A 19,664-nucleotide genomic window follows, 5' to 3' on the forward strand; every position below is an offset into this window, starting at 1 on the left:
CTTGAATGTATTCAGGAAAAAAAAAATGTTTCAACAAAGGTTGGAAGCCGAACTTTTTTCTTTCTCAGTTGACCCATTTGTTCTTGTCAATATTTCAACATACTTTTTTGTCACATGACTGTATTAAACAAGATATGAACGTTCCTGAGCTCTGAGATCCTACCAGCTGCATAGAAGCATCTTGATGAATTCCCAGTTTTATCAGATGCTGGGTAGGATATAAAGCATGAGAGAGACCCAGTGGGAACAGCAGCAGAACTTCAATCACTTGTCTCCACCATGCTCTGGATCATCAGCTGTTTTGTTTTGGTGGCCTCCACTCTGGGTGAGTTTTCAAAGTTTGCAATGAGAGTAGTAGGAATCAGTGTCAACCTGAAGATATGAAATACTCTAAAACCTAATTTACAGCATTTACATGTTATTATTTTTTATTATAATTGCTATCATTATTATGCATACAGTTGTTAGATGTTTTTGCATGAACTTATATAGGTTGTGGAGTGCCTTCCATTAAGCCAGTAATCAGCGGCTACAACAAAATTGTTAATGGAGAGAATGCAGTGTCTGGCTCCTGGCCCTGGCAGGTCTCTCTCCAGGTAACTTTTACTAGTTTTAATTATACTTTTTAAGGTTCCTTATCATTTAATATGTATAAGTTGAGATGCATGGAAAATGTAATATTTCCAACAGTGTTCATCATACCCAAAGTGAAATCATTTACATTTAATAATGCATGCACCAGCAATCCAATGGCTTCCATTTCTGCGGAGGATCCCTGATCAACCAGTACTGGGTGGTCACTGCTGCCCACTGCGGTGTTAGGTAACAACTTTGGTACAGTTTCACTCCATTAACATACTGATTCTTTAACGTGCTTCTATTTTCAACTTTTCCTGTTTTTTCCTCCTACCCTAGGGCTGGATATCACTATGTTATTCTTGGAGAGCATGACCGCGGCTCCAGCGCTGAGCCTGTTCAAGTCATGAGCATCGCCAAGGTAAACGCTTTAATGATATCAGCTAAGAATCCCTTTACTTTAAGTCACTGTCTGCTGATAACATTGCTGTGGTTCTATATCTTTGGCATTACTTCAAGAGCCACAGGGTTTTGCCATTCTGCCTCAGTTTAAAATATTGCTTGCTTACTTCTCAAAACAGCACACATGACAGGATCTTACAAATACATGCGTCCTTTAGCTACTATGTCATATCAATTTAATTTAAATTTAATGTCATATCTTATTTAGAATGGTTCTGTAAATGCTTTTTAACATTGTAAGTAATTGTGTCTACTGCCTGAGAAATATCACTTAAGTCTTTAAAAAAAGCAAGGTTTTAGTTAAAAAGAAAACTTTAAAGGCTGTTATGTCTGTACAGGTGCATCTTAAAAAATATGTTTTTTAATTCAAAAAAGCTAACTTTCTTATATTCTAGATTCATTGCACACAAACTGAAATATTTCAAGAGTTTTTTTGTTTTAATTCTGATGGTTACGACTTATAGATTAGGAAAATTAAGTATAGGAAAACTCTAAGTCGTAACCATCAGAATAATAATTTTAAAAAAACTCTTGAAATATTTCAGTTTGTATGCAATGAATCTAGAATATAGGAACTTTTGCTTTTTTAAATTAAATTACAAAAGATAAAGACCTTTTCCATGATATACATTTTATTTTTTTAGATGCACCTGTATGTTTGAGCTCACGAATATGTTAGATTTATTATTAACAATTACAATACCATTCAAATGTTTGGGGTCAGTAAAATAAATATTTCTATTCACCATAGAATAATTTTTCATCAAAAAATTTTAAGTAGCACAACTTTTTTCAACGTTGATAAAAATTTGAAAAGCAGGAAATCATATTAGAATGATTTCTGAGGGATCATATGTGACACTGAAGAGTTATGATGCAGAAAATTCAGCTTTGTCATCACAGGAATGAATTAAATTCCAAAATATATTACAATAGAACATAGTTATTTAAAATCTAAAAGTAAAGTAAATTAAAAATTACTGTGTTTCTGATCAAATAAATGTAGCCTTGGAGAGCATTAGAGATTTGAGAAGAGATCCAAACTTTTGAACATTAAGAAACCAACCTACTGAACAGCTTCTCAATCATTTCCTCAAAACCTTTAAATATAATATTTAATCATCAAATTAAACAGACCATCTATGACTAAAACCTATGAAGTAACTTCACACAGTCAATTTTCCTCCCACCGCAGGCTATCACCCATCCTTACTACAACGGTAATACGTTTAACAATGACATCACTCTGCTGAAACTGTCCTCTCCAGCCCAGCTGACGTCCCGTATCTCTCCTGTGTGTTTGGCTTCCTCCACTGCCAGTATCCCCTCTGGCACTCTTTGTGTCACCACTGGATGGGGCAAAACTGGAACCACCTGTAAATTTAACATCATCATTCAAAACATTCAAATTACTTCTAAAATGGCACAAAGTGGTTTGATTTTCTTCTGTTTGCTTTGTTTTTACAGCAAGTCCTCGTATCCTGCAGCAGACCGCGCTGCCCCTTATGAGTCCTGCTCAGTGCAAGCAATACTGGGGTCAGAGCAGAATCACAGATGCTATGATCTGTGCTGGAGCCTCTGGAGTCTCCTCTTGCCAGGTGTGTGAAGACAGATAGCTTCATATTTTTATGCATATATACAGTGCTTTTGTCCTGATGTGTCTGTATGGGTTCGTCAACTACAGGGTGATTCCGGTGGTCCTCTGGTGTGTGAGAGCGCAGGTGTTTGGTATCAGTTTGGCATTGTGTCCTGGGGCACCACCGACTGTAATGTTCGTGCCCCAGCCGTCTACGCCCGCGTGTCTTATCTCCGCCAATGGATTGACCAGACTGTCGCCTACAACTAGAGCTTTGACTCTCTGAAAATAATGCCAATAAAAATAAAAAAAAACACACACATTCTAAAGACATTTAATTACTAAAATAAAGTAAAGGTGTTATATATGCATAAATTATTTTTTAATATAGAAACAAGTGTTTATGGTAATGTAATAACGTCTTCAGGAACCATAACCAAAACAAAAAGTGTTGTTAACAGACAAAAAAATTTGATTTATATAGGGCGAAGATAAATACCCTGTCTAATCAATACTGCAATGTTCGCACCCCAGCCGTCTATGCCCATGTGTCTTATCTCCGCCAATGGATTGACCAGACTGTCACCTACAACTAGAGTTTCGACTCTCAAAACATAATGCCAATAAAAATACAACAACAACAACAAAAAAAAACACACACACACTCACACATTCTAAAGATGTTTAATGACTCAAGCAATTAAAATAAATTAAAGGTGTTATATGTATGAATTAATGTCAAATTTATATATATATATATATATATATATATATATATATATATATATATATATATATATATGATAGAAACATGTGGCTATGGTGATGTTATAACGTTTCCAGGAACCATAACCAAAACAAAAAGTGTAATAAACAGGGTAATAAACAACTAAAAATAGATAGATATATAGAGGCCAAAGAAAAATACCCTGTGAAATCATGCAGTTATTCTTAGTAAATCAACCACGCAGTGAACATGCAACATCCTCCATTCACACGCGTTTGCTTTTCAAATAAGTAGAGGCAAGACCATGCTACAGAAAATGGGTAAGAATTTCATTTGTGCAGTATTCCAATATTATTCAATATAGTTGTTTGTTATTAATATTAAAAGCAACATTTATATTTGCATTTCTTAATTTAGCAGACACTTTTATCAAGAGCCACTTAGACACAGGAAACAATACAATGGCCTTGCAATACAAGTTTCAGACATTGTTCAGATCAGTACAATCTAGAGCCAGGAGGAATAAAGGAAGTGAGTGTTTTTTTTTGTTGTTGTTTGTTTTGTTTTTTTTTAAGTTAGAATGCAGTAAAATATTTGCGAAAGAGATATGTTTCCATAATTCCGTATGGAGGTGGGAAATCAAATCAGTATTAAAAGCAGCATATAGATTCAGCAGAATGAGAACTAATTCATAATCATCTTTCTCAATCTGTAGGGCATCTGTGACTGACAGTAACGCCATTTCAGCTGAGTGGCCACTTCTGAAACCTGATTGGTTAGCTTCCAGTTATTTATTCTATGAAAGAAATAATGATATCTGGTTGAAAGCAACTCGTTCAAGTGTTTTCGCAATGAATAGAAGGAGAAAGACAGGTCTGTAATTGTCTACAAGTTTTTGGGGGGTTGCAGTGGGGTTATCTGAGCAGTTGGGTTACCTGAGTGGGGAAAATGCTCGTAAGAAACGTTTTTGTTGTGAAGAAGGTGTTGAGGTGACCGGGTCTAAAGGACAGGTTGTAGGATGGCTGGAGTTCTTCAGTGAGGGGAGAGGAGGTGAGAACAGTGGGTGAGGTTGAGTTTCTGTATGAGCAGAGCTGAAAACTGACTGCTGATGGTTTTAGTTTTGACTGTGAAGAATGTTGCAAAATCCTCGGCTAAAACTGTATTAAAGTATATAAAGTACTGTATTTATACCCCTTTATTTATTTCACATTTTGTTATGTTGCTGTCTTATGTTAAGTTGCTTTAAATTCCTTTTTTCCCGACATCATTCACATCAAAGCAAAAATTTTGGGGAAAGTTGTGGCCTAATTGTTCGACAGTCAGACTTGTAACCCAAGGGTTGTGGGTTTGAGCCTCATACTGGCAGGGATTGTAGGTGTGGGGGTGTGAATGCCGCCTTCAATACTACAACTGAGGTGCCCTTGAGCAAGGCACTGACCCCCAACTGTTAAAAATGTATTCTATCTATTTTCTTTCCATTTATTACAAAATTATAAAAAAATACTTCTAACACTAGCTTACTCTATTCTTTTTCTATTCTATCTGTTTTCTTTTTATTTATTATATTATTTAAAAGCCCTTGCTAAGTGTACTGTGTTAAGCTAACTGAGACTAGTTATAACACTTGTATATCGTTGCTCTTTTAGACATTGTTCAGATCCGTACAATTAGAGCCAGAAGGAATTAATGAAGTGAGAGGGTTTTTTTGTTGTTGTTTGTATGTTTGTTTTCTTTTAAAGTTAGAATGCAGGAAATTGTTTGCGAAAGAGATGAGTTTTCAGAATTCCATATGGAGGTGGGAAATCAAATCGGTATCAAAAGCAGCAGATAGATCCAGCAGAATGAGAACCGATTCAGAATCAGCTTTCACAATATGCAGGGTGTCTGTGAGGAGAGAATTAAATTTTTGAAGAGATCAAGTGTGTCTGAAGCAGTGTTGATTACATATTTATATACACACTAAAATCAAGGGTTGTGGGTTCGAGCCTTGTACTGGCAGGGATTGTTGGTGGGGGGGTGTGAATGCCACCTTCAATACTACAACTGAGGTGCCCCTGAGCAAGGCACCGAACCCCCAACTTGTCCCCGGGTGCCGAAGCAAAAATGTCTGCCCACTGCTCCGGGTGTGTGTTCACTGCTGTGTGTGTGCATTTTGGATGGGAAAAATGCAGAGTACTAATTCCGAGTAAGGGTCACCATACTTGGCCATGTCACTTTCACTTTAAAAAAACAGGCTTTTAACATCTTTGCAAATTTATTAAAATTAAAAAACTTGAATGGTTCCATTGCAAAAGTATTAAAACCCTTATCTGGGACAATTTAAATGTAGTTCAGGAGCATTCATATTGCTTGTAGATGTTCCTAAACTTCAACTGAAGTTAACCTGTGGCAAATTCAATTTAATTGGCAAGATTTGGAAAGATGCACATGACTTAATAAAAGGTTTAACAGCTGAAAATGCATATCAGAGAAAAAAACCAAACCCAAGGTCTAGAGAACTGCCTGTAGAGATCAGAAACAGGATTGCATCAAACCATACATCTGGGGAAGAGTTCAGAAAAAATCTGCTGCTATAAAGGTTGGTTTAGAATGAATTGTAGTAATGTTTTGTAGACACAAATTATGTTAGTAAATGAGGCACAGTAATCTTAAACCAAACATTAAAAATAATTAACTTTTTTCCCCCCTAATTTCTGTAAATGGGTTTGCTGGTGAATCCGTTCCTAGTGCTTTTCAGTGCAAAAATGATGTTACAGAAAATGTGTTGCTAGCCAAATGTGCCACAAAATGTTTCAGTTACACTAGAACCAATTCTCATGGCACTTTTATCTCTTTTCTGTATAGTGTGCACCAGTTTGGAAAATGATAATCTGACTAGTGTCTCCGTGACACAGGCGAATGAGGGCTTTTCAAGCATCCAGATCTTTGCTATATGCATTTACCTCATCATCTTTGTCTTGGGCTTCATTGGAAATGGGCTTGTCATCTTTGTGACTGGCTACAAAATGAAGACGACTCCATTTGGTTTCTCAACTTGGCAACTGCAGATTCTTTTTCTCCTTCGCCCCAGTCATTCGTATTGTCTTGATCTTTGGCAAGCCCCTGGACTACGTTTTGTCCAAGCTTCTCTCTTTCATGACAGAGCTTAATATGTTTGCAAGTATTTTTTTTCTAACAGCTATCAGTCTGGACCGATGCCTGTGCACATGGGTGATTGTGTGGGCACAGAATAAACTAACTCTACTCAAAACCAGGATCATTTGCATGATAGTGTGGATTTTATCCATCGGCTGTAGCATTCCATTTGTCATCAATTTCTGCACCAAGTATCTAGACTTACAGTCTCTGTTCACATACAGGTTTATGGTAGGCTTCCTCATACCCTTCTTGATCATTGCATCTTCTTATATATCTATTATAGTGCGAGTCAACCGTCTCTCAAGGGGGAAGCATTTCAGGTCCTACCGTCTTATTATATCTTTGGTTCTGGCCTTTTTCTTATGTTGGTTCCCTTACCATATTCACAAATTGTGCCTTATTTCATTAAATACAGTAGAGAATAAGCAGAATGCCAATGTTCGAGAAGTAATATCTAAAACAACACCTTTTGTGATTTGCCTGGCTTTTCTAAACAGCTGTCTGAACCCCATTCTCTATGTGTTCATGTGTAAGGAGTTTAAGAAGAAGCTCAAACAGTCTCTCTTGCTGGTGTTGGAAATGGCTTTTGCTGAAGAACATCTAGACTTTCTGGATCACAAAGATTGCAAAAGACCCCAATGATTCCTTGACCAGCTGCAAAGACAAGAAAACTACTAAAATCAATCTCTAAGTAGTTAAAGTAGCTTATTGTCTTACAATTATTGACCAATTATTGTTTGTGTTGTTAAAAAAGTGTCTCAAATGTGTATGTACAGATCAATGAAGTCTGTGTCCCAAAAATAAATCTCTGGAATTTACCTGTGTAGTGAAAGGCTCTCTTTGGATGTCTCGTGTCACAGGATAGTATCTTTCGATAAAGTTTCACCTGGTAGGTAACACACTTCTCTCTACATTTAGCATTAATGGGTGAAATGTCTGATTGCAGAAATAGAACATAACATTGCGCAGTCATTAAATGTATTTCCCCTCCTACTCCTTCCCACCATCACTCTTTAATAAGTAAAGTGGAAGTTATAAACAGTTGTTCACTGTCAAATGAAAAACTGAAACTCTAATTAGTATATTTTATGCATAAATGGTGCCTGTTAAAAGAATATTATTTTTATTTTATATTCTCCCTAACTGGGTGAAAATTTAGAATGATTCCAGAGATCATTTGTCATATAAAGGTGTGCTTTATGAAGGTTGCATTATATATATATGCTATATATACACACACACACACATAGACACAAAAACTCCTGGGTTGCTTTTGCTGTGTGTTTTGAGTCATCGTCCATTTGTACTATGAAGTGGCGCCCAATCAGCATTGCTCCATTTGACTGAATCTGGGCAGAGAGTATGAATTCAGAATTCACAATTCATCCGTGTGCTGTCTTCTGTCACGTCATCACTTAACACCAGTAACCCAGTGCCACTGGAAGCCATGCATGCTCATGGCATCACACTGCTCCAGCATGTTTCACAGAGATGGTTTTATGCTTTTTATCATGAGCTGTTCCAAGCGTTCATACTTTTTTCTTCCTGTCCTCCGATCATCCACCACTGTTGTCCACCTTGGACATCCAGGCCTTTTTATGTTGCTGAGCTCACTAGTGCTTTCTTTTTATTCTCAGAATGTACCAAACTGTTGCTTTGTTGATTGGCCACTCATAATGTTCCTGCTATCTCTCTAATGGGTTTGTTTTATTTTTGAAGCCTAACAATTGTCTGTTTCACTTGTGTGGAGATCTCCTGTGACTGCATGCTGTGGGTTCAGAGCAGCTGCTTTCAAACGCAAATGACACAATTAAGATGTTCATCAATAACGTGGTGTAACCTAGGTAACACACTTCTCTCAGAATTCATGATTCATTGGTGGAAGTTCAGAATGCGGAAATAAAGTTAGCTCTTTCAGTGACATGGCATGCAGTACAGCCAAGTATGATGACCCATACTCAGAATTTTTGCTTTGCATTTAACCCATCCAAAGTGTGTGTGTGTGTGTGTGTGTGTGTGTGTGTGTGTGTGTGTGTGAGTGTGTGAGTGTACACACACATTATTGCCACCCTACACTCAAACTCACAACCTTAGGATAAGGAGTCAAACTCTCTAACCCTAGGCCACAACTTCCCCTACGACGTTAAACAGAACTTAAAATTGCACAAATAGATTTCTGTAAAAGCATATTTCTCTTTTTACTCCATCCCACCATCACTTTTTTAATAAGTAAAGGGGAATTTATCATTAGCTGTTCACTGTCAACTGAAAAAAAGAGAACATGCAAAGAGGTTTTATGGGCTTCAACACAGACTGAAGAAAATGAGTAAGAGTCTAATTTGTGTATTTTATGTATAATTGGTGTCTGCTGAAATAATGTTATTATTTTACATAACTTGATTTTGTTTGCTTTATTTATTGCCTTTTGTACAATACTGTCTCAGACCTAGAACTTTCACTTCAAAATAGGAAAATCCATCATAATTAAATAACATTTATTTTCCACAATATGATTAACCACACAAAATAAAATCTTTATACAACATTTAATATGAACAATACAATATAGCTTAATATCACTTTCACATTTTCAAAATTTCATCATGTATTTTATTTTTTCTAATTGCAAAAAGAGTGAAAATATTATTTAAAATGTATTTACAGTAAATAATTTTTTTATTACAAACCTATTGTAAAACTGTTGTAAACTGACATTTTATAAAATGTTGCAATTCCTATTTAAAAATAAATACATAAAAGAAAGAAAGAAAGAAAGAAAGAAAGAAAGAAAGAAAGAAAGAAGTAAATATGAATAAATATGAAGTGAGAATGCAAAACTATGCTTCATATTGCATGTTGTGTTGGCATAAATTTTTGTTGCATGTAAAATGGACCATAAAAAAATATTCAGCTTCCAGAAACCAGCTCTTATTGTATTTTCTCTTGTTTTTGAGTAGCAGAGAATACTTTTGGACATCAAAATGTGACCAGATTCACAACAGACAATTCTACCATGCAGGCAGAGGACTTTTCGGGCATTGAAGTCTTCAAAATATGCATTTACTTGGCAATCTCTGTCGTAGGTCTCATTGGGAATGGGCTTGTCATATTTGTGACCGGCTACAAAATGAAGATAACAGTCAACTCCATTTGGTTCCTCAACTTGGCGATTGCAGACTTCATCTTCTCCTTAACTCTATTCATTAGATTAATTTTAGCCTTATGCAAGCTGGCTTGTCACTTTGGTGACTTCATGTGGAAGTTTCTCCTATTTATGATTTACTTAAACATATTTGCCAGCATTTTTCTGCTGACGACTATCAGTCTGGATCGATGCCTGTGCACATGGATGGTTGTGTGGAGTCAGAACAATCGAACCCTGTGCAAAGCTAGAATCATCAGTAAGATTGTGTGGGTTTTATCCATCAGCTGCAGCATCCCCGCAGTCATCACTCACTCAACAGCAATGCTTGAAGTAAAGTGTAAAAATCCAACTTCTATAAAATCCTACAAGTCTTTGGTCACATTTAGGTTCATAGTGGGCTTCTTCATCCCCTTCCTGATCATTGCATCTTCATATATAAGTATCGGCATGCGAGTCAAAAGCCTCAAAAAGAAGATGCAGTTCAGGTCTTACCGGGTCATTATAGCTCTGGTCCTGGCCTTTTTTATATGCTGGCTTCCTTATCATATCCACGAGTTTTATGACATAAGTGCAAAGGAGAATCAGTGGAGTGAGCCTGCTAAGGAGGTTTTATTAAAAACAGAAGCTGTAGTGCACTGCCTGGCTTTTCTAAACAGCTGTCTGAACCCCATTCTCTACGTGTTCATGTGCGATGAGTATAAGAAGAAGCTCAAACAGTCTCTGCTGCTAGTGCTGGAGACGGCCTTTGCTGAGGATCATCAGGACTTCAAAGTCTCAAACCAAACAAAAGACGTCGCTATCTCTGTGCTTGCCACCTGACATGATGAAATCAAGCCATTAAAATGATCTAGGCATTCATGACTCTGCTTCCTTACCTTGACAGCCGCACTTTTATGACTTATACAAATGAGTTTGAATAAAATATACAGCCATAAACTGCATTATACGAGTGTAAAAGTTGAATCAATGCTCAGTCTGTTCTATTTTGGGAGAAAATGTTTTGAAACTCTGCTTAAATCTTGTTGGCTATTTTAATGCAACATTATTTCACGTAATACATTATATGGAATAATACTTATTTTTCCCATATGCAAAACACATACAGTTAGAAATGATGGGCCCTTTTATACTGAAAAACTGCATTTTCTAGTAATTTTATGGTGAACATGATTTCACCAAATACAATGTGTTCCTGGATCAACATCCCAATCAACCAATCAGATTTTAAGGATGAATTTACAGGGAATGTCTATATTAGGCTTACAACAAGTGTTAGGTGCTTCTGTACCCTTGTTATTCAACTATAATTTCCCTCTGATTTTTGGTACAAATTATGGCTAGGGGAAGGGTTAGTTCTATGTTTTTGGACAGTAATGTTGTTCCAGGATCAAGAAGAAACTAGAAAAGACTGACTTTGCTAATTTTATTCTAGTTGACACTGGTCTGGTTCTCTTTTGCAAGCATTCAAAAATGAGTCAGAGATGTACCAAATTGTGTGTTCCAAACACTGAGAGTCCTGCATGGAAATGTTTAAATAATAACAAAGTAAAAATGTTATATTTTAAAGCAACTTATTAAGATGATGATGATGTTTAATTATATTAAATCTTGCTTTTGCCATCAGTCACCTCACCTGTTCTCACTGTATCACATAGGTCAGGTTTGCAGCCTGATAAGAGGTAGCTGGCCAAGACACATCAATCGGTTCCCCATCTACTGTAGCTTAAGTTTTCACTTCGTTCACACAAGTGTTTCCTTCAGTGAAAATGAAGCACATATAAAAGCATATAGGCCCTACTTTATAAAACAATCATGTTGTCATTTTCATTAGAAAATTTATCTTTCAGTTTAATACATTTTCCAGTTCATGTGGCAAAGAGGTTTGCATTTTTGAGCTAAAGAAAAGAGGTTTGTACTAGAAATACAAACAGTGAAACTGTGTATTTAGGCTAAAGTTAAACAAGTGTATACGTGTGTTTGTGTGTGTGTGTGTGTGTGTGTGTGTGTGTGTGTGAGAGAGAGAGAGAGAAAGAGAGAGAGAAAGAGATCATGAAGACTTGTATTTGGCTTATTCAGATATATGTTATACCCAGCCATTAACGGCTCTGGTTATCTATGTATTACAGTGGAATACTGCTCTTTATGGTATATAATATAAGCTCAGTCCCTCTAAAATCAGAATCCTAGAATCGCCCCTGCCAAGACATGTTGACATATAGGCCGTGAGGTTATTTTAATGATGAAAAACACAGGTCTTAAACACAGGCATAGCTATAACTTTCTCCTGTATGCAAATCAGTTTTTCATTTGTATCATATTACAAAAAGGCCAAAAGCAGTCTCTCCTACACACAGTGAGACATACAAAGACTATTTATAGTGAGCCATATGGAGCCATTAAGGTGCTTTTTGTCCATTTTGAAGATGGACAGATGACAAACTAGTCTGTATGGCTTAAAGGGTCTGCTTTTTAATGGGTCCACATTTATTCGTTTAGCGGATGCTTTTAACCAAAGTGAGACACAAATAAGATCAAGGCCTCTAGATGGCGCCATTTACAATGCTTTTAAATTAAACACTCAAAAAGAAAGATAAACTATATTATGAACAGAATGCGCCAAGTAAATAAAAATAAAAATATAAAAGATTGTGTCAAATCAAATGTGCATTTCAGTTTCAAAGCACTAATGTTAAAATGCACAACTGATTATCTGCTCTCCCGTTCATTTTTGGTGGCTGTTGTCATAAGTATTTTTTATGTTAATAAACAATAACAATTATGGTTCTATTTTGGATCCCCATGGAATAATTTTTCCTTTGAAAGCTGATATTCAAAATAGTTTTCTAAAGAAGCAGAGCTCCCTTGTTGCATCATCACTCCACCCCACTCTCTCTTTCATTTAAGTAAAGGGGAAGCAACCAGCAAAAGACGTTGTTAAGAGCTTTGATAACACACTTATCGGACAGACAGAAAGGACTCAAAATGGGTAAGACCCTTTATTTATGCAATATTCCTGTTTGATACACTTTTGGAACCTATGTTGTACTTTGTACCACAAATATTGCCTGTTGTACCACAAATTTGTGGTTTACTGAGACAGATATGATGCCCTATGAAAAGAAACGGGTGAAGTTTTTTTTGTTTAGTTTTTTGTTGTAATGCAGTATTTAGTTTTTTTTTTTTCATTTTTTGATTCCTCCACCCCTTTGGCTGGATTCCATTATCTTAACCTCTTCTGAATGGTTAATTTGATCAAGATTAAGCAGCATTACCACTGAAATCGAACCAGAATCTAAAAAAATCATCACATCATCTGTTGTTGTTACTCAGTGTAAATGATCGAATAGTGCCCCTATTATGGGTTATGAAAGGTTAATATTTTGGATTTGAGAGTCCCTGACAAAAGGGGCCCGTTCTTCGTACGTCATTAACTCAGTTAGCTGGATTTGAATGTTGACGATTTGGCGTGATCTTGGATCATTTGGTTCTTCGAAGCTCATCCCGGAGCTGCTGTCATAGCAACAGGTCTGTAAGCTTAAACCTGCTCGGGAGCAGGCTTATTTCATGTAAACAGGATTAGATCGCTTCTTTTCAACCAGAACTGATACTCAAAATATGTCTGCTACCACCGCTACTTTATTACAAGAGTATCGTACTGATCCAGGGACCATAATTTAAAATAACAATCATTTTAAAAATTATTTAAAAATAATATAAAAATGCTGTGTAGTCCATAACAGCCTACTATAGACACAGCCAGTTTTACTCACTGAAATATTTATTTGTCATAAAATTATTACTTCATAATTGTATTAGAGTCTTACACACATGCTATACAGATAATAGAGTTGTGCATTATTTTGAGTGATGACTGCTATTATAAGAGTGGCTTGATGGAGTGCAGGAGATGCAGATAACATGATATTGACCCTTAAGAAACTTTCATTAATGCTGTCACGTAACAAATCTGTCCAAATATAAAATGAAATGAATAGATAATTTCTACATTGAAATAAAAATGTAAAGACTGTACAACTATTATAAATTGCGAATATAAATAATTGGGAATCATGAAAAAAATTCTAATAAAATAAAAACATGCATCTATTATCTGTTTCATGTATCTATTATAACATTTATGTAGTTTTGTTTGCTTGGCTGTTTCCTTATAAAAGTCCAGAAATTTGTCAAGTTTTTCGTCAGGTGTCGTTTTAAATTATATGACGTCATTACATTGCCGTCTTGCCACCAGCCAATCGCTGCACTGCTGATCATGGTTTCGAGTATCAATACATATCCCCTTTTAAGCCAACACATGAACGCGCAATTATCTCAGATAACTCAATCCAGCGATACTAATCATACACAACAGGTGTGTTCGAAGAACCCAATTAGCCGGATCATGATTAGCACGATGATATGATCTTGGATGTGTCATTTGATCTCGGATGTAATAAGCGACGTACGAAGAACGGGCCCCTGATTGACATACATGCAAGGTGAAAAAACACTTTCATTGTCTTATAATATGTATTTATTTTTTTCCTTTTTTTGCTCAACGAGACGTCGAGACCCAAATGGTTCACTCAACAATTAATTTTTCAAAACCTGACTGACTACCCAGTCTGTTGTGATTGGTCTACTGCGTGCCGCACATATGAGTAACAAAGCCGCTGCAGTTTGTACACCAAAGTATTGTTCTATCATTTATCAGAACTCCAAGTAATTACAACGACAAACATTCACTACTCATTGACACATATCTAGATAATTGATGGAGACCTACAAGCTGCGCAGAATAAACAAAACACACACAACTTAATATGTATTTTGCATGCTATGGTACAGAGTACATACTCAGCAACAGTTTTTAAATAATTAGGCTTCTCCACTTTCAGAATTTAAATTTTGATGAAAATGTACTCCCCCCTATGTCATCCAAGATGTTCATGTTTCTCTTTCTTCAGTCTCAAAGAATTTAAGGTTTAAGGCTTCTTTTAAGGTTTTAATTTAAGGTTCTGCATAATCAAGGGCGTGGTCACTTGAGTGACAGGTGGATTGCCTGCTGTCACCGCGTGGGCGTGGTTTCAGCAACCAGCTCCTGCCTTTTTGCCTATTTTCAATTATCCAGGAGTGACGCGCTGCCAAGATGGCGACAGCCCAATTTTGGCTTAAAAATGCTCTTCGTAAACCTATGAGTGCTGTCAAGAACACAACGTCCATGTTTTTATACAGTCTATGATTGCAAAGCACAGCGTCTTCTCCACAGGAATCTGCTACAGGTGTTCAAGGTTCAGGGAGGGGAGGTTCAAGTTTCCAGGTCTGCATGCGCAACAAGTGGGTGGGCGTAAATATGCTAATGTTTCATGTTGACATCAACTTGAAACACCTTAAGATTCATTTTAAAAGTCACTTAATTTTCATGATTTAAAACTTTGCAGGATGTTTTCATTCACTTCGATCTGTTACACACTGCATGAAAAATAAGTTTAAAAAATCCATAATAGGGGCACTTTAAGGTGTAATGACAAACACATATATATATATATATATATTGTGCTTTAGTTTTTGTGACTTCAGTATCATGTCTGCCATGTATAGTCAGTAGTGGTTAAAAAGCTGTGGTCAAACAGGATGCAAATTCTTGCAACTGTATGCATACTGTCTGGGAACAGTACTGAGCTCAGAACAACAATAAAATATTGTTTATGAATTACAGGCTTACCTGAATAATAAATGCTATAGAGTTTTGTAGAATTATAGTGAATGTGAATTGTGTAACAAGATTTTGCTGGCAGTCTTTTTAATTTATCAGCTGTAGACGGCAAATATATATCTATCTATCTATCTATCTATCTATCTATCTATCTATCTATCTATCTATATATATATATATATATATATATGTGTGTATTAGTTGAGTTAAAACTACTCTAATTTATTCTTATGGTTTAAGACAAAGATTCATTTTGTGTTAAAATTATTTACAATAAACACTTTGTATGTAATACAGAGCCTATGACATGATGCCCCCTGGTGTACCAATTAGTAAATCCTTGTATTATAACCTCTCAATTTTGATAATTAAAATTAGATTATTAAAAAAATATTTTATATTGAGCAGGATTTATAATGACTAGATGTGTAAAAGTTCTAAATGAATAAAAATAAAAATCAGAGCTGTAATAATAATAATAAAGTAAAACATTTTGAAGACATACAACAGCTTTATTCAGAACTGAAACTAATTTCTAACAACTTTCTCTTCTGTGAGCTGTAGACTATGGAAGATTGTGTCTGCTGCAGGATAAAAAAAGGGAACTGCAACTTTTTGATCACACAACTCGGGCATTTGTTTTTGCAATTCTGAATTTATATATCAGAATTCTTACTTTTTCCTCGCAATACTGAGGGAAAAACTGAACCGGAACTAAAAAGTATGTAGTAAATATTTATTAGATTTCAATTGCAATATTTTGTATTCCACAGCAGGACAAAAAAAAGATGTAAACTGTTTATAGCTTGCACTTGCAGTTCTGAATTTATATCTCGCAATTCGGTTTATATCTCGAATATCCTGATTAATTTCTAAATTGTAAGAAAAACAAGTTCAAATTGTGAGATTAAAATGTTGCTAGTATTTTCTTTTTTGATTGCAGAAACGGGTCTCCATGGTTAAAGGGATAGTTCACCCAAAAAGGAAAATTATGTCATTAATGATTCACCCTCATGTCGTTCCAAACCCGTAAGACCTCTGTTCATCTTCGGAACACAGTTTAAGATATTTTAGATTTAGTCTGAAAGCTCTCAGTCCCTCCATTGAAGCTGTGTGTACAGTATACTGTCCATGTCCAACAAAAACTACGACTTTATTTAGCATTGTCTTCTCTTCTGTGTTAAAGCCCTGCATTTCAGCCCGAGCCCGACGGGCCCCGACTTATTTATGCCCCTAGGGCCGGGCTTCGGGCCAATTTTCATGTTATAGCTCACATGCGGGCCGGGCCTCTGGCCTTTTTGGGGTTATCCTTCTATTTATATTTTTAGACATTAATAAAAATAAAAAAATGAGAAGTTGACGTCGACGATAGAAAAACAAACATAGACATTTCATAACCTCATAACTTTCATAATCTGATAATTCAACCCGTTATAATTATACTGACATGACAGTCTCACGCACGCACGCACGCTTTTCCGTCAGCGCGACCCACGATTATACTTAACTTATATCCACTTATTGTAGTAGTAGCTATTATAGGCCTCTAAATTAATGTATTAATCATAGCCTAGTTGGCCAACTAATAATTATAAAATGATGATTTATGCAGCGGCGAGCATTTCTGTGTCTGCACCTGTTGCTGCTGGCCACACAGCAAAGAAGAGAGCGCTGGCCGAGTTTGAAAAAATAGGCCCGTGCAGGGCTCTATTCTGTGTCTGTTGTGAGAGAGTTCAAAACAAAGCAGTTTTTGAAATCCGGTTTGCGAACGAATCATTCGATGTAACATGGACAGTATACTGTACACACACTTTCAATGGAGGGACAGAAAGCTCTCAGACTAAATCTAAAATATCTTAAACTGTGTTCCGAAGATGAACAGAGGTCTTACGGGTTTGGAACGACATGAGGGTGAATCATTAATGACATAATTTTCCTTTTTGGGTGAACTATCCCTTTAACCACTGCAACAGGATCATTGCGTCATTGATTTGAACTTGTGCTATCAGTTGGATTTGTGAACGAATCATTCTAGTTGACTCAATTTTCAATTCCAAAAATTGAAATTGTTGTTAATTCTGTCATAAATGATTGTCTTTCTCTTTTCTTTGTGTAGTGGTCAACTCAACGCAGATGGTCTTATCAGGAATCGAAATCTTCAGTATATCCATATACTTTGTCGTCTTTGCTTTGGGTATAGTTGGAAATGGGCTCGTCATATATGTGACTGGCTACAAAATGAAGACGACCGTCAACTCCATTTGGTTTCTCAACTTGGCGATTGCAGACTTCATCTTCATCTTAATCATCATCCTCTACATTGTTAATGCCTTTAACAAGGTTTGGCTCTTTGGTGACTTAATGTGCAAGTTGGTCTCCTTCGTGGCTGTGCTAAACATGTTTGCCAGCATTTTTTTGCTCACGGCTATCAGTCTGGATCGATGTCTGTCCACCTGGGTGATTGTTTGGGCTCAAAACAAACGCACTCTGGTCAAAGCCAGGATCATCTGTTCACTCATGTGGGTTTTATCCATTGGCTGCAGCATCCCGTTTGTTTTGTGCCGCTCAGGAGAGAATGATCACTGTGTCTATGAATGCTCTTTAAACATCGTAAGGTCTCTGTTCATATACAGGTTTATAGTGGGCTTTCTCGTCCCCTTCCTGATCATTGCATCTTCATACATTGCTATCGGAGTGCGAGCCAAACGTCTCAAAAGAGGAAAGAAGCTCAAACCTTTCCGTGTTATTATATCTGTGATCCTGGCCTTTTTCATATGCTGGTTTCCTTTTCATGTTCAACAGCTGTCTTACATAGTTGCTTATGTAAATGAGCGGAGTGACATTAGAGACATAATCGATGAAATAGTACCATTTGTTAACTCCCTGGTACATCTCAACAGCTGTCTAAACCCCATTCTCTACGTGTTCATGTGTGAGGAGTTTAAGATGAAGCTCAAACAGTCTCTGCTGCTGGTGCTGGAGACAGCTTTTGCAGAAGAACATTTGCCTTTCCGAACATCTCGCCCTTCCTCGTGTTCACGCCTCTCAGAATCACAGGGTCTCAAGCAGACGAATGAAACGACCATCTCATCATCCGGCAGCAGTCAGGACAACAATACTACCGTTTAGAAAATCAGTCTCAGAGATATTCATTCCTTATGTTGGATTGAAGTGATCAGATAAATCACATTAACAAGCTCTCAACATTTTTGCCTTGATGCCTGTCATCTCATAACAGAGTTTCAAAGCCAATTTGTGTTAAAGACAATTTGAAGTTTGTTTTAAATGTTGCAATTTGTGTGCCATCAGTTTCATAAAAAAAAAAAAAAAAGACTTCATTGCTGACTTTCACATGCCCTCATTTTCCATTGGCTGGACAAACTGATAGCCCCGCCTCAAACTCACACCGTTGGTCGGTTCAGTGTTGCTGTTTCTAGTTGGGTTGAAAAATGTTTGCATTGTTTATGCTTTTTGTGAAATGATTTATTTTATACATGTTTTTGTTTATTAAAATGGCTTTGTAGAAATCTTTTAAGATAGAAAAATATTTTCAGCATATATTTTTCTGTTTGATATATTATTTTCGTTTACTTGTTTGACACAACCTTTTAGCTACATTGTAAAACTGTCAATTTAGTGCTAGTATTCTGCCATGTTTAATTAATCAACAAAATAAGCTGTTTGAAACATTATGTAATCTGTAGTCTTCCTTGTTTTTCTGTCTGACATTTATTATGAGCATAAAACACTGCAGTCACAACATTCTATCTATCTATCTATCGATCTATCTATCTACATGTATCTATCTATCTATCTATCTATCTACATTTCAGTGACTTATACTATGCAGTTAGAAACATGGAATTAGGTTCCTTGTGCATGTTTACCAGCCCTGAGCCATAAGCACTTTGTTACCAAGTCTGACATGTGTTCATGTAATAAAATCAACAATGCATTGAGCAAATGGCGTAACCGAAATACAATTACCAGTTGTTGAAATCAATGTGTGGAAGAATACAGAAACATAACAAAGGATGCTGTCTACTTCAGTAAACATGCTAAACTGATTGAAATGTGAGATCTTACATTTTTTTATAATTATAATACAGCTTGTGAACAAAATGTCATGTAGCATTTCATTTACATTAGACAAATCATCAGGGTCTACAGCTCATTAGTTCCCTAGAAACATGAATTTCATGAAATATTAGAATATACAGAGCCGCTGCTGGTTAAACAGATGCCCTAAGCAGAATTGTAATGTTGTGCCCCTCCCCCAAATATTATGAAAAAAAACACCTACAATAGGGGTCAAAACAGAACG

At 36.3% G+C, this 19,664-nt stretch overlaps 3 protein-coding genes and 1 pseudogene across 3 annotated transcripts; all 4 read left to right on the plus strand.

The window, feature by feature from the left end:
- Nucleotides 1-177: 177 nt before the first annotated feature.
- LOC132108365 (chymotrypsin-like protease CTRL-1) lies at nt 178-2,949 on the plus strand. Its single transcript, XM_059515067.1, has 7 exons — nt 178-325; nt 493-596; nt 743-822; nt 916-997; nt 2,234-2,414; nt 2,506-2,636; nt 2,723-2,949. Exons 1-7 carry the CDS (start codon nt 280-282, stop codon nt 2,882-2,884), a joined length of 786 nt encoding a protein of 261 aa, XP_059371050.1. The 5' UTR covers nt 178-279; the 3' UTR covers nt 2,885-2,949.
- An 853-nt stretch (nt 2,950-3,802) lies between these two features.
- On the plus strand, nt 3,803-7,121 carry LOC132107585 (C3a anaphylatoxin chemotactic receptor-like; annotated as a pseudogene).
- A 1,450-nt stretch (nt 7,122-8,571) lies between these two features.
- Nucleotides 8,572-10,698, plus strand: LOC132108366 (C3a anaphylatoxin chemotactic receptor-like). The gene is made up of 2 exons (XM_059515068.1): nt 8,572-8,805; nt 9,437-10,698. Exons 1-2 carry the CDS (start codon nt 8,802-8,804, stop codon nt 10,441-10,443), a joined length of 1,011 nt encoding a protein of 336 aa, XP_059371051.1. The 5' UTR covers nt 8,572-8,801; the 3' UTR covers nt 10,444-10,698.
- Nucleotides 10,699-11,996: 1,298 nt separating this feature from the next.
- On the plus strand, nt 11,997-19,304 carry LOC132107774 (C3a anaphylatoxin chemotactic receptor-like). Its single transcript, XM_059513975.1, has 2 exons — nt 11,997-12,610; nt 17,457-19,304. The coding sequence occupies exons 1-2, from the start codon at nt 12,607-12,609 to the stop codon at nt 18,467-18,469; spliced, it is 1,017 nt and encodes a 338-aa protein (XP_059369958.1). The 5' UTR covers nt 11,997-12,606; the 3' UTR covers nt 18,470-19,304.
- The last annotated feature ends 360 nt before the right edge of the window (nt 19,305-19,664 follow it).

Source organism: Carassius carassius, chromosome 28 (genome assembly GCF_963082965.1).
Source record: "Carassius carassius chromosome 28, fCarCar2.1, whole genome shotgun sequence".
Taxonomy (NCBI): domain Eukaryota; kingdom Metazoa; phylum Chordata; class Actinopteri; order Cypriniformes; family Cyprinidae; genus Carassius; species Carassius carassius.

Excerpts from the sequence above, each read along its gene's own strand:
- LOC132108365 (XM_059515067.1), top strand. The coding sequence starts at position 280 with ATGCTCTGGATCATCAGCTGTTTTGTTTTGGTGGCCTCCACTCTGG. Across the intron at positions 326-492 it reads TTTGGTGGCCTCCACTCTGG|GTTGTGGAGTGCCTTCCATT; the intron begins GTGAGTTTTCAA and ends GAACTTATATAG. Across the intron at positions 2,415-2,505 it reads GGGCAAAACTGGAACCACCT|CAAGTCCTCGTATCCTGCAG; the intron begins GTAAATTTAACA and ends TTGTTTTTACAG.